The 15,648-nt window shown below is 36.8% G+C and overlaps 1 protein-coding gene across 6 annotated transcripts; it reads left to right on the top strand.

The window, feature by feature from the left end:
* Positions 1-239: 239 nt before the first annotated feature.
* LOC132280193 (uncharacterized) lies at positions 240-15,213 on the top strand. 6 transcript variants are annotated; one of them, XM_059782352.1, is made up of 11 exons: positions 242-437; positions 2,164-2,246; positions 2,354-2,431; positions 2,798-3,243; positions 3,363-3,441; positions 3,574-3,990; positions 11,258-11,355; positions 11,497-11,534; positions 11,641-11,720; positions 14,337-14,597; positions 14,867-15,213. In XM_059782352.1, the coding sequence occupies exons 2-10, from the start codon at positions 2,232-2,234 to the stop codon at positions 14,583-14,585; spliced, it is 1,500 nt and encodes a 499-aa protein (XP_059638335.1). In that variant the 5' UTR covers positions 242-437; positions 2,164-2,231; the 3' UTR covers positions 14,586-14,597; positions 14,867-15,213. The 6 variants fall into 6 exon arrangements, with proteins under 6 accessions (XP_059638339.1, XP_059638335.1, XP_059638338.1 ...); XM_059782351.1 differs by having other exon boundaries at positions 243-437; positions 11,638-11,720; XM_059782356.1 differs by lacking the exon at positions 14,337-14,597 and having other exon boundaries at positions 240-437; positions 11,638-11,720.
* Positions 15,214-15,648: the final 435 nt, after the last annotated feature.

Below are 15,648 nucleotides of genomic sequence, written 5' to 3'. Positions count from 1 at the left end.
TATACTATCATTATTTTTATTTTTTTAGTACTTACCTTTTATTGTTATAATTAATTGTATTGGTAAATATTAAATTGGAAAGTAGAAATAATGATAGTGGTTTTATATTAAAAGGAAAATATTTAAGTGGGTTTGGAATGTGACCATTAGATTTAATCTAATGGTCACTATAAAAAGTGCGGAAGACTTTTCTTGCTCAATGGGGAGCAAGAGATCAGTACCCTGTGTATATATATATACATATGCACACACACGATATGGTAATAGACTAATAGGTACCGATATCTCATCGCTTAGGTACCGATATCTCATCGCTTCAGGGTACAGCCGTTCTAGATAGAGATAACCAAAAACCCTCACTCTCTCATACCTCACGGCCTGCCACCGAAGCCGGCTTCGTCAACCTCACTGACCACCCACTGGTTTTACGGCCTACGGTCAGTTCTCTCTCTTTTTCTTTTTTTCTTCAAAGTTAAAGATCCATTGCTGTGTGTGGTATAACCAAAGTACAACTTAGTGAACTTGCTGCGTGTGGTATACATAAAGTAAAACTCAGTGAACTTACTCTGTGGGTGGACACTGACAGTGGCTGCATATATATTATATGTCTAAAGGGCGTATAGATTTACACCAATTTATTACTTGAGAAATGGGTAAATCTTTATTTTTCAGATATTTGTGTTTGATTATGATTTAAGGGTTCAATTAGAACAGAATATACATCCGATCTTATGAAATTCCTTTATCTTTTACACAGATTTAATGATTCTGATCTCATAAAATTACTTTAACAGAACACATATCATTTATATATTTCCTTTATTTTTACAGTAGTTCACTTATCATTTAAGCTCACAGAACGCATACTTGATCATTCATTTTGATTATATGTTAGTGTATCAGTAAATTCAAACTTAAATGGGGTGGGGCAGTGAAACTTAAATGAGACGGTGAGAGGAGGGTTTTGCTAAACAGGTTTGGTGGGGAGACTTAAACGGGAGGGGGAAGGTACTCCTGTCCCCTTTGCCATCCCTATGTACGTTGTAATTAATCAAGAAGAAGAAAGGTTGTAATGATAATCACGAAGAAAGGTAGTAGTAAGAGCACACTCTCTATTAGTTTCACTTGTTAATAACCAACTAATTACCCATCAAATATCTAAATTTCACTGAGGTCACTTAGCTTTCCATAGTAAATATAGCTAGGGGTGCAAATTGGGTGGGCCCAATTCAGACAAACTCGAGCCTAGTTCCAAAGTTTTTGGGCAGGCTGTTTAACTTGCAATTTGGTCGGAGCTTGGTTTGAAAAGTAATAACCCCATTTCATTTTGATTGGAGCTCGAGTTACTGTGTGGATCAATTCGAAGCCTAACCTAAGGCGATCCTGAACTATATTTAAACCCGACTTATCAACCCTAACAATGAATCGGATATATACTGCAAAGCTGACCTCCCCTCCTTGAAGGGGACGATTTCTCCCCCAAATTTTTATGTTGGAAAAAATAACCTCATTAGAGTATGTCAGCTCATAAAAGGTGGCTATTTATTTTATTTCAAAACTTACATCCCCAGCTTCTATCTCACGTGCCTCTCCCCCAAGAGTGATCGACCTTGTGCACCAGGTGGGTTTCTTCGCTCCCACTGCACCACCACCAGCAGATCGAACCTAGTCCCCCACACCCATATCAGTGTCCCCTTTGGTCTCTGATTTCTCTTCGTTGGGCAGTATTCTTTATTTTTTTTCCCAAAATTGTACGATTGTTGTGCTGAAATTTCATGAGCACCACTGCCACCAGATCAAAACTAGTCCGCCACACCCATATCGGCGTTCCTTTGGTCTCTGATATCTCTTCGTTGGCCTGTATTTGTTTCAATATTTTTTCCGAAATTGTATGATTGTTGTGCAGAAGTTTTATGCCCCTGACTATATTGGATCAATTTGCATTTCATCTCTATTGGAAATATTTGTGCTTTTGGATTCAGATATTCTCTACCTAGTTTGATTTGGTATAGATCTGATTCTAGCAAATACATAGCGTCGGCTTATGTAGCCTTAACAGGCGCGAGTAGTAGGGATTAAGTTTGTCTTGTTTCATATGTTTTGTTTTGTTTTGTTTTGTTTTGTTTTGTTTTTTTTTTTTTTTTTTTTTCCTTCGCAAACTAGGTGGAGTGGGGATTTGAACTCGGGCACACCTGCTCGTGGAGCTGGTTGCTCTATCAACTAGGCCAGTAATGGCCTCTTGTTTCGTATGCGAGCTTTTATGTTTTTTATACACAAGTGCATAAACCCTTTTGTGTATCCGATGAATGTTGGGATTCCAATCGATTATGTTTTTTTTTTTTTCCTTCTGAAGGTTATTCTGATATTGGAGCGCCTTTTAAGGAGGTCAGAATTCAGAGCAGATACTGTAATTGGGGCAAGGATGTCTGAGGTGTCTACTTAAACTTGAATACATTCACATTCCCTTTTCATGCACTCAGATCCTCACCTATAATCTCCTCTGCTGTGCTGATGGTTTTTCAACACATTACATCTGCTTTTCAACTATGATTTTTCAACTTATTACATCTGTTTCTCAACGCAATAAAAATAAGTAGATGTAAATATGTTGAAAACAGGTGTAATTGTGTTGAAAAACCCTATGGCACCACTACAGCATAGGAGATTACAGCAGAAGATCGGGGCTTACTTTTTCTTACTTATATTACTGTTCGTACATTTATTTTAATGATAAGCGCTATTATCTTATTGTGGTTGTCTTCACGTGTTGATGTTAGTGTTGTTCAAATAATGACAGGTTGGATATGCTCATCTAAAGGAAGAAATTGGTCGTGATGTCATAGAAACATTGACAGAGATTGTTTGGTATGATGACAAACCTTTATTTCTCTCTTTTATGAAGGAGCTATTTCAAAGAGAAGTACCAAAAACAGAAGAAGTTAGAAAGAAGGAATCATTTGATTATCAAGCTAAATATTGCCCACCAATAATTTTGCGTCACATTTGTCAGTTTGGCATAATAGGTTGTGCCATCGCTTTTCTCAGAGGGGAGACTGGTTTCACCGCTGATCTCAATATTCCCTTTAACAATGGATTATATCCATTGCATTTAGCAGCTAATAGTTTATCATATGAAATGATTGCGACATTACTTTGCCATGGAGCTCGGACTGATGTCAGAACCATAGAGGGTGAATTTAGGGGCGACTTGTTTCCTCTCAACGTATCACTTGAAACAGTAAGGTAGAAGACAGATATTATAATATAAAATTATTCTTTCTTATCAAGGTTTAATACATCATTCTTAACTACTTAATTCTTTCCCCTTTTTCTTGATTGGATTTTTAATGTGGTTGATGCAGTTATCATCGATCCTTGATTGATTGGACCCCAAAACAATCTATCTTCAAGTTGATCGTTGTTCTTTGTCTGCCTCAAATGGTTTGTTTAGACAAAATTTATGTGTATTACAAATAGTGTTTACTTTCTATACATTTGAATGGGTTGAGAGGTCTGATCTTTTTTTTTTTTTTTTCCTTTCTGTTTGTTGCTTATTATGGTTAAATATGGCAGAAGGTACTATTAGAAATTAATAGGTTGCTGGCATGGAACACAAAGGAGGTTGATAAAATATTTAGTCATTATGCTATGGAGGGAGAACTTATTGAGATGGCTACTCTACTGATGGTTGCTCGAGAAAAGTTAATCCCTTTGAGCATGTCAATACGCAAAAGCATCATTGAAGAGATTGTAGGACTAACTGAAGATGAAATCAAATTGATCGGAAGTCACAAGAATGATAAGTTGGTTGAAGAGATTGTAGGACTAACTCAAGATGAAAGCAAGTTGCTCGGAATTAATAAGATTGGTAAGTTGGTTCGGTCGCTTAACGATATTAAGGCAGCGATGACGCGGGGAATACTGTTGCTCGAAGTGTTTGAGAAGGCGGGTGTTGCTCTTGAAAAATACAGGCGGTTAATACAAAGTGAAGTAAGTTGTTATGATCCGTGTTTTTTATGGTTTTTGTGCTTGTTTCTTGCGATTTATTGTAATTCTCATATTGTTTGCAACATGCATAGAATTAAACTTTTTTTCTTTTCTGCCAGAAATTGTGTAGAGATTTATTTGGTTATGATATTTATACCTATTAAAAATTACACTGACCCATGTGGTTTGCCTCTGTCACCCAGATAGAACTTGGCAATGTTTTTGAAAGTCACACCTCCCGTTAGCTTTTCCACATTAAAAATGTGTGAAATGTCTAAATTGCCCTAATTTTTTAATGCTCTTTTATTAAAAAAAAAATAGAGAAACCAAAAGACCACTTTGCCCCGGTACACACAAATAAATATTGTACTCTGCAAATAAGAACAAAATCTGGAGCAAAAATAATAGAATTTTATTAATTTGAAAAAATTGGAGTACAATCCTCTGTAATATTCTTTACAAAGAATAAGGTTTTCTGATTCGATCTCCTTTATTGGTATTCAAGGGCTATATGAGCTTGATCTTGAATCACCGTGGAATTTGGATGAAGAACGGCACGATTTAATGTGCTTGTTGTTGATCACAGTGGAATTTGATAAAGAACGGCACGATTTGATGTGCTTGTTGCTCTTCGTCTTCAAGTTTGGGTATTGGGAGTGAATGTTGGTAGAGCTTCTGTATTTCTCTCTGGGATTTATGGCACTCTGGATTTCTGAGTCTCTCAATTTATGGACCTTCTGGATTTCTGAGTCTCTCAATTTCTGGACCCCTTTCCTTCTTCCTTCATGCCTCTATTTATAGGCTTCTTGGATTTATAGGACGATGACATATGTCCTTTTCTGATAAGGACAAAATTATAACCGGGCCGGTCATATTATGATAATTATCCTTAAAAATAATTATTCCAAATATATTTTATTAAGAATAATTATCTTTTTCATTTAATCATCTGGGTCGGACTAATTAAATAATTTAAGGGGACCAAGCTTGGGCCAATTAAATAACTTAATTAAACATTAAACCTATATTTGATGGGTCAATTTGTCAAAACCAAAGTTCATTAAAATTTTAGTGTTTACAAATTGCCCCCACTTCGAGTCCCATGTTTGATAGGATTTGTCTCTTTTTTCAAGTGAGACTTGAAATATCCAACTTGGTCTTTGAATTATAAAAGGCTTTCCTATCCAACTTTGGATTATAATTTTACTTTCCCATTTGATCTGAGTTATACAAATCCCAGTACAAATAGAAGATATTTTAATATCTATATATACCTATCCATGCTGTAGGGTTAGACATCAATTCCAAAGCCTCTGAAGACTTGTTAGATTGTGGCCTCTGCTCGAACAAATAATTAGTACGATTTTTCTCTCTTTTTTTTTTTTTTCTCCTTTTTTTTTCAAGCATTTTTTCTCTCTCACTCTCTCTTTCTCTCTTTTTATTTTATTTTTTTTTCACGCATTTTTTTTTTCCTTTTTCCTTTTTTTACGCTTTTTTTTTTTCACCTTTTTTTTTTTTTTTTTTTTTTTTTCAACGGCTTGATTGGGTATAGCAACTTGATTTTGTCAACTGTAGCAGAAATGGAATTCCTCTTTTTAGACAACACCGATGGAGTCTTCAAATTTGTTGTCACAATATGGTGGTATTCAAGTGTTTTACAAAGCAAAAGATGACTATCTTAGAAAACGAAAGTAGTCAAAGAGGCCAAGGAACCACATTAAGTGTATCTGACTCATTTCTCAGTCCCAATGCCATTCAAATGCCTGATCCTGAAAATGAACATTGTTCTTTTCATTGGACACGCATTCAATTGCCTGATACTGACAATGAACATTGTTCATCTCTTTAGACATGCATTCAATTATTTGATTCTGACAATGAACATTGTTCATCTCATTGGACACGCAAGGCTACATGCGAACCCACCAACTTTGGTCTTGATCAGATTAACGAAGAATCCATTGGACTTGATATTAAATTCTTAACTTCATTGGGCATGCAAAGCCACTTCTTCCTTTCAGCAATACCTCGAGCAAATTTTTTTTCTTGAACAACAGCTTAATGGAAAGGCAAAGATCTTTTTCCTTTGCAATGACATTTTGCCGACGGATCAACCTTTCAACAATACCTTAGCGGCGAGCATAATTTTTTTTTTCTTCAGCGACACTTCAGTGGAAAGCAAAATTTCTCTTTCATCAATACTTCGGCGGGGAGCAAAATTTTTCTAGGCAGCTACAGTCTGGCGACAAACCAATTTATTTCTTCGCAGCTACACTTTGCCGGATCAAAATTTCTTTTGTAGCTACAATTATGGCGATAGACCAAAATTCTTCTTTTCAACTACACGTTGGTGGCGGGCCAAATTTCTTCCTTGCAGGTATAATTTGGCGACGGACTAAAATTTTCTTTGCAGCTATACTTTGGTGGCGTGCCAAGTTGACAGGTGCGACGAGCACTTTTGATATCGCATGATGAGTGACAACATCTTGATAGCGAGCCAAGTTGAAAATTTATGACGAGCGACAACAATATTTTGACAGTAAGCCAAGTTGATTAATTGTGACTAGTCCTTTTGATATCTCGTGACGAGCACACTTTTCCATTTTGCAACTTTGAGGAGTTTTTTTTTTTTTTGGTGGAATGCACTTGGAACAGGCCTTCAAGATGCCTACGTACCTTGAACAGGGATCAAGTTATCACGTAGTTCAATTTTTTTCCGAAAAAAATTTATACTCGTGTCAAACAGTTTTTTTTTTTTTTTTTTTTTTTTGGGAGAGTTTTAACTTGTATCAAGGAGTTCTTGATTTTTTTTTTCAGTTAGACAGTTTATACTGGTGTCAAGGAGTTCTTGATTTTTTTTTTTTAAGGTAGACAGTTTAAACTCGTGTCAAGGAGTGTCATTTTGTTTTTTTGGGAGACAGGTTAAACTCGTATCAAGAAGTTCTTGATTTTTTTCCAGGTAGACAGTTTAAACTCGTATCAAGGAATGTAATTTTTTTTTTATTTTTTGGGTGACTGTTTAAACTCGTATCTAGGAGTTCTTGATTTTTTTTTAGGTAGACAGTTTATACTTGTGTCAAGGAGTTTTTGATTTTTTTTTTTGTTCTAGGTAGACAGTTTAAACACTTGTCAAAGGAGTGTCATCAACAGTTTAGGCTCGTATTTGGGAGTACTTCAACTTTAATTGTTCTTAAACTTTGCAAGAATCAGACAACAATCCAAGCTTATACTGGAGGGCACGGACTATCTCGTCGTCACTTTGAGAATTTTCTTCTTGGTTTCTTTGACTTAATGCCCCCTGTGATTTTGCACTTTCGGTTGAAGTTATTGTTGTAGTATGGTGCGTTTCTTGATGCAAGTCTTTCGAGATGATGCTTATAATGAAAGATGGATCTATTTCGTCATTCGAGTTAGGAAGTATATTGTCTTCTTCTTCGGACTCACTTTTCTCATCTTCTTGAAGGTTGTTGGATATATCAGGAACATCTTCTCTAGCACTATGATTTTCTATGCTAACCTCTATGTCATGGGCTTTAGTAACAAGCTCTTCAAATGTGCGAGGCTTAATCCCTTGTAGGATGTAAAGAAGCTCCCAGCGCATGCCTTGCATACATGCTTCAACTGCAGAAATTTCAGATAAACAATCCTTGCAGTCAAGACTTGGAGCTCGCCAACGGTTGATGTAGTTAACTACGAGTTCACCCTTCATCTGTTTTGTGTTTGTAAGCTCCAGCATATTTACAGTACGACAAGTGCTATAGAAACGGTTGAGAAATTCTCGTTCCATCTGCTCCCAACTATCAATACCTCCAGCTTTGAGGTCTGTGCACCAATCAAATGCATTCCTTTTGAGGAAACGAACGAATTGTTTGACATGGAGATCTCCGTCTGTACCAGCATTACTACAAGTTTCTATAAAATGTGCGACATGTTGCTTGGGATTGCCTTTTCCGTCAAACTGTTGAAGTTTTGGAGGTTAATATCCAACTGGCATTTTTAAGATGTCAATTCTTTCTGTGCAAGGCATGCGAGCACTTTGAGGGACGCCACTGTATTGTTCTCTTATGTAATTCATTATCATGTCTTGAAGTTGTTGGACAGAAAGTGAGGTGACGGAGGCAGCTTCAATTGTTGGATTGGCGGACATGTCATTTTTATTGTCAATTAGAGTGATCTCTGGCATGGAATTAGAATGAGGAATTCGACATTTGCTTGACTCAGTATTGTCGTCACGCAATTTTAACTTTTTTTGTCAGCGAGACAATTTTCAGATCTTGCTCCTTAAGAAAGTGTTGTAATCTTTCAATTGCACTGGCCATACTCGTCAACTGCTCTTCATACGAGGTAGTACTCATCATCATGACTAGCATAGTGATGGAGTCAGAAAAAATCTTTGGCCTTAGGTGGACCAGCCTTGAACTTGAACTTGTGACTGGAGCAACCTTTGAGGTTGTAGGAACCTTCCTCCTTGCCCCCAGCGAGGTGAAGGCAGTATGAGTTTGAGTTGTTACTCTGGCAGATTTGGCGGAATTGATTCTCATTGCATCGTGCTGTCTTTTGGCAGGAACAGATGCTTTGATCATGCTCCACATCATTGAACTTGCATAGATGTTTGTACCACTTGACGAAGTTGCAACCTTCCTGCCACCTTTTGTGGTGGTAATGATGTTGTCCGTTACGACTACGATGTCCTTGGGGGTATTCTTGCTCTTCGTCTGAATCTTGTTGGAAGTCATAGAGTCTAACGATGAATTTATTGAGGATTTGATGTAGGAGAAAGAGATGAGAGGCAGAGGATGTCCCACCGAGCGTGCCAAAAATTTGTATACACAAATTTTGTTTTCTGCAAATAAAGAACAAAATAGGGAGCAAAAATAATAGAATTTTATTAATTTGAAAAAATTGGAGTACAATCCTCTGTAATATTCTTTACAAAGAATAAGGTCCTCTAATTCGATCTCCTTTGTTGGTATTCAAGGGCTACACGAGCTTGATCTTGAATCACCGTGGAATTTGGATGAAGAACGGCATGATTTGATGTGCTTGTTGTTGATCACCGTGGAATTGATAAAGAACGGCACAATTTGATGTGCTTGTTGCATTTCGTCTTCAGGTTTGGGTATTGGGAATGAATGTTGACAGAGCTTCTGTATTTCTCTATGGGATTTCGGCACTCTGGATTTCTGAGTCTCTTAATTTATGGACCTTCTGGATTTCTGAGTCTCTGAATTTCTGGACCCCTTTCCTTCTTTCTTCATGCCTCTATTTATAGGCTTCTTGAATAGGATGATGACATGTATTCTTTCCTGATAAGAACAAAATTATAACTGGTCGGGCCGGTCATATTATGATAATTATCCTTAAAAATAATTATTCCAAATATATTTTATTAGGAATAAATATCTTTTTCATTTAATCATCTGCGCCGGACTAATTAAATAATTAAGTGGACCAAGCTTGGGCAATTAAATAACTTAATTAAACATTAAACCCATATTTGATGGGTCAATTTGTCAAAACCACAATCCATTAAAATTTTAGTGTCTACAGCCCTTAAAACCAAAAGACCCATTTTTTAATGCTTTTCTCACATTTTCAGCTTACCCCACTACCGACCATTTCCACCACCACCCACCATCGCCGCCCACCACCACCTGCCCCTTCTTTTTCTCTCTCCCCACTCACCACCGCAACCTTCACCCCACTACCACCATTAAAACAAGCTTCGCATCAATCACGTACCAACCCAAACCCCAACTCAGTTGAGTCCAACTCGTCCGCCATTGAAGCTTTGCTCAACCTCGAAACCGAGGCAGACAAAAACACCCCTATAAACCTCAGTTAGGTCTCTCTCTCCTCCACCACCGCAAACACCCCTATACACCTTAGTTAGGTCTCTCTCTCCTCCACCACCACAAACACCCCTATACACCTTAGTTAGGTCTCTCTCTCCTCCACCACCACAATCAGCTGTCACCATCCCTCTATACACATTTCAATTGGGACACTCTCTCCTCCACCCTTCCTCTCTCTCTCACTCTCTTTTTCAATTGTCCACCTCCACCACTCCAACCGCCCACCTCCATCACTCCCTTTGCCATACTCCACCACACTAACCACCCAACCACTACACACCTTTGAAACCCTAGCCTATACCACTATTGACAACTCAATTACTTAGAATCTGTGATGTGGCCTGAGTTTGGTTCTGGGGTCGCAACTATACCCTGTTTAGTACCCTCTTGTAGCCCGATACATAATGAGCGTTTAGGGTTTGGAGTGGGATATAGATAGACACTGAAAATCGTAGAACATAGAGCGAGAGCTAGGGTTTGGGGGTTGGGACTTGAACCTACCAGATTTTTGCATAGTGAATACTTTCGCCGGAACTTCATCGTGGATGTAGGCTTTGGCGAGCCACATCTACCGTGTTTCATGATTATTGCTTGGTTGTGATTGGTTTATGGTTTTGATGGTGAAGATGGCGTCAATTTTTGGAGAATTTTCGTTTCTTTCGTGTTTTGGTTGTGATTGGTTCAAGGTTTTGATGGTGAAGATGGTGTCATTTTGAGAGAACTTTTTGTTTCTTGATAAGGGAAGGCATAGGGAGGTTTTAGAGAAGGTGTTTGGTGGAATGAAATTGATGAAATTGCATGACTTGCCTTCATTGGTTCATTAGTTATTTGTTTTGTCAGTGAAGGGGTTATATGGGGCCATCTTGAATGGTGAAGACTTCAATTGGGGGTGATTGAGGGTGGTCTGGACCTTGATGGTTCGACCATGGAGTAGTGGTTGCAGAGGATTGCAATGCATGTGTTTTAGAGAGAGAAGGAAGAGAAGAAAGAAGAGGTGGTGGCTGTGGGTGGGGGTGGGGGTGGGGGTGGGGGTGGGGGTGGTGGTGGTGGCAGCATTGTGGGTAGGTGGTTGAGATGAAGAGGTTATTTTGGACATTTAAAATTAGTTAGAATGGGTTAATTGGTAATTTTACTATTCAAAATGTCACTTCACAAGTAAAAGGGCATTCAGGTCATTTTACCATGTGCCAGAGCGTCCATGGAGTGTCTTTGTTTAATGGAGCGAACCTGAGGAGGTGTCACTATGAAAGAACTGGGTGTCAAAGAGGCAAACCACAGGGGTGTTGTGAATGCTAGTTGTTTTTCCTTTTGAATGAAAATGGTCGTCTTTCAACTCGTATTACTACCAGTTTCCTCATGTTTTAAGTTTTGACCCAACACTTCCACAAAGTTACTCCCTTAATGTTTTCTTATAGATGCCAAAAGAAAAGGTGGCCAACGACATTAAGGCGCTGCTTGAGAGAGCTGGGTTTGTTATAAACGACAAAGATGTTGATTTAAGTGACATTGACTGGTTTGGCACCTAATTACTTTGTTCAGTTGATCAGTGAAAATTTTGTATCTTCTTATCTCTCTTTCTTTAGGTTATTTGATTGTGAAAAAGCTTTAGTATTCTAATGCATGTTTATTTTTTCGTGACATTAAAATGCTGTAGTGAAAGTGAAAGTATCAAAGAGGCAACGGAAGAATTAGGTGATTGGTTGATTTCCACTTCAAGTGACTCATGCTTCAAAGGAATTTTCCAGAAAAAATCCATTAAACTAGGCTGATTTTGTTATGTTTTTGTTTTACACAGAAGAGAGTTTAACATTGAGGTCTTATTCAAAGGATCTCTGCATGCCACCTCCCTCACTGTCTAACAGTTTTTCCAAGGAAAAGGTAAGAGACATAGACAGTAGTTTTTCCTTGCTGATGTTTTTCTCATTAGGGATGGTAAATTCTTGCTTCACATATTTTGAAGTATAAATTTTAATCTTTTGGTGTGCTGTTAAGAATTATATTCATGAATACTTGAGCAACTCATATCTCTCCCATCCACTTATCATTCCTCCCGACCTAGCAAACACGCATTTTTGGTGTTTCTCGTATCCGAGGATGATGCTACTATATTATCAGCTTTTTTATGTGTCATTTGAGGATCACCTACGTGTGGTTGGTTATATGATGCATTGATTCTACCTACATAGGATCTTAGCACTGGAGGTTTGGAAAACGAGGGTGATGATCTCGTGGGTTATCTTTTTCTTACCTATTCCCAAAAACTATGGTTGGGTTGATAGGAAAAATTCCAAATGTTTTTGCTGCCTCTCTCTACTCTTCTTCTTCCCTCTATTCATCTTATATTGCATTACTCTCTTTCTTCCCGTATGTTCAGTTGGGTTTTGGAAGTGTCTTATGTGGCGATTTGCGTAGTCCTGACTATTCCAGGCTCTCATTACAATATTATTGAATCTACTCTTTACTTTCATACTTTTACGTACATTTCTGCATCCTCTATTATATCCCTTTTTTTTAGTCAATCAAAGCATGAAGCTTTCAAGGCTAGAGGTGCATTTTACATAATCTCAGATTTGGTCTTCTGTCTATTAAGAGCTGTTCCACGATATTCTCCACAATTTTTTATTTATACCCCAAAAAATTGTTCTTAATAATCTGAATCTAGGTAACCTTAGGGTTGCATTACTTCATTAGTGCAGAAAAGTTTTTGTATCTACAATCTAGCAATCGATCACTTCCCAAACCAAGCTAATTCTGACCCCTTTCATCTATAAACCATATACATGTTCCTCTACCTTTCAGAGCGATGGTTCTATATGATTTTGTTGATAAAAGAACACCATAAAATTATTTGTGGGTAGCATATTACGAAGTCTACTAAGTCAGCCAACATCATGAGTTCAATATTGATAGGTCTTTAAATGCGTCATCCCACCACGGGAAATCAAACGAAATGCTTGCGTTTTTAGAGGCAAGATCTCCTCCCTGAACCATGTTTTGGACCAAATCTGTTCCTCCATCATAGAGAGGCTCATGGGTGGGTTTTTGAAAGATTCACCCCATTCTTGTCGCGTTTTGCTCAGCTGGGGTCTCTCCCCCTCCTCCTGCCATCCTCCAAGGAAGCCTCTTGACTTGAGGTCAGCTTGAGAATTGTTACTGGGCTTGGGTTTGTTTTGGGCTTTTTTTGTATCCTATTCCCATTTGTAAGTGATGGTTTCTAATTGGGCCTGGTCTCTCACTTAGAGATCTTATCCGGTGGACTTGTCCACTTTTTACATTTTATTGTTTTATACAATTTGCTTGAAATTCTGGAAAAAATATATATATAACTTCTACAATTAGCAAATTTCTTTGGCTATATATGAGCACCAAACGTCGTGTGTTTTGTTTTCCTTCCAACCTCATTTAATCCAAAGGTTCTATGTGTGATAGCCTATTGACGACAATTCAATGTCAAACATTAAATGAGTAAGACTCACTTTTAGAGAAATTTGTGTACCCTCGTGTACTTGTAATTCTTGTTTCATTAAATGTATTTTTTTTTCTTTTTCTTTTTTGGGATAAAGAAGTAGCAAATCGGGGATGTTGAGGATGTCTTTCTTCCATTTTTCTTTATTTCAACAATATTACCATTTAAGTCCTTACAACAGTAAAATGCCAAACATTCAATGAGTTGAGACTCACTTTTAGAGAAACATTGGTACCTTGGTATGTGTACTTGTTTGTTTCATTAATTTTTTTTTTTTTTTTCTTGGATAAAGTAACAAAGCGGGAATGTTGATCAACATTAAAAGTGTGCCTGGTATCCAAAAAAGCCCCAGGCTTATCAAGGCTCAGTTAAGAGTGCTTCGACCTACTAAAGGCCAAGCCCAAGGCCAAGGCCAAGGCCAAGCCCAAGCCCAAGCCCTCAAACTCACGCATTTTACGTCCTTTATTTAATGACCATTAAATTAAAATGTTTTGTATAATATCACGATCATATTTAATAGATCATATAGTTCGACTTTATGATATATTTGACAGATTCATAGATTTATGGTTGACTTATTACATTAATTGCATTCATTTTGATTCTAAATAAACATGATTATATATGTTTAATGTTTACTTGATCATAGCTTTTTTATTGTTTTACGTTTGTAATCACATCTAATTTACTAAATGTATAAGCCTAAGAAATGATTTATGCAACATCAATTTACCGGGTCCTCTTAGTTTGATAGGTTAAAAATCCCATTTTTAGAGAATTATTATTTTGATATGATTTATGCACATCATTGAAATGTTGGAAAGATTTCTTTATCTTGATATTGATTAGTATGTGTTGCATGGTTCAATAATCTGTTAAAAAATTAATCTTTAATATGCATCATTATCATACATGCCCCTTTGATCAGTCTCTTGCCTTGTATTGTGTCTTGCACTTGGGCTCCAGGAGACCGCTTTAGTGTATGCCTCGAGCCTTAACTAGTAAGCTTTTTGTGTATTTTTTAACAGAGTTCAGTCACATGTAAAACTAGAAGAACATTCATCGAATATGGGCCCCTTGTTTTTATGCCTTCGTCACGGTCATACGTTACATTCCCGCTCATGGATAAAAAAAAGACGCTTACTATTCCTATAGGTTTTAGATATTTGAGAACTGTTAGACCCCCAGCAATGAGAGTATCTGCGGCATATCTTCTATCAAGAAATCAGTTTGCCTCCTTGGCATTAGCAATCAAGAAGAGGTTAACTTGCATATGATTGGCAAATAAGGTACTGATTGCTTTTCCTGCCTTCTGAATTTTTTTCTATTTCATTTCAAATTTATTCCTTGAGTTTCATTTGTTGATCAATATTGTATGATCGACAACTCAACTTTGGCATAACCTCCTGCCCTATCTTCAGCTTTTACAAATAATTACTTCTACAATATGTTTTGATTTTGATTTGATTAGTGTGCATATGGAATTTTTGGTGATTGAATTATTACCTGTTTGGATTGGATCTTTATGGATAATGAAAATTATACTGTCTTACTGTAGTCAATGGACTCATGATTGCACTGGGGGTTGACTTGGCCACTGTTTGAATTGTAAATGGAAGCTGTTATAAGGGCACTAAAGGCCGTGCATTTTCTTAAGAAGCAAAGCTGGGAGGCTTATGCAAGTGACAAATAAAATACAGAAGATCCTTCTTCTACTCATGATGCCGTGTTTTATAGTTGTTATTTTATTATTTATTTGAGTTCTAATCTCTCAACTTTGGCTGAGAGGAAGCCTTAGTAAGTTAGTCTTGTAACTCTATGTTTTCAATTGTTAAATTTGTTTGATGTTCATACTAACTCAATAAAATATTTAAACAATTTTAAATGCATGTTCCGGTTTGTTAATTTCATGTACTTAACCGAAGACTAAAATTGATTGTATTTGGAGTCTAGCATAAAGGTTACTTGTATATGATCATGAATTAGTAATTTTCATTGGACTATTTGAGAAATAAAATAATAAATTATGACATTTTATGCCCAAGGATGAATAATTAAAATTTATTTATTTTTCTTCAATTAATTATTTATGATTTATGACGCAGATAATAAATAGGAGGAACAAATTCTGACATTTTATGTACTAAAAAGTAATAAATTATGACATTTTATGCCTAACTGAGGATGAATAATTGAAATTTATGTATTTTTTCTTCAATTAATTATTTATGATTTATGACCACGATAATAAATAGGAGGAACAAATTCTGACATTTTATTCTAAAAAATAATAAATTATGACATTTTATGCCTTTTCATATCTTTTTATTAATTGTATTG

Source organism: Cornus florida, unplaced genomic scaffold (genome assembly GCF_030987335.1).
Source record: "Cornus florida cultivar Cherokee Brave unplaced genomic scaffold, ASM3098733v1 CherokeeBrave_3.0.0_Hap2_Chr10, whole genome shotgun sequence".
In the NCBI taxonomy this organism is placed as follows: Eukaryota; Viridiplantae; Streptophyta; class Magnoliopsida; order Cornales; family Cornaceae; genus Cornus; species Cornus florida.
The sequence above is the reverse complement of the archived record's forward strand: the minus strand, read 5'-3'. Positions and strand labels throughout refer to the sequence as shown.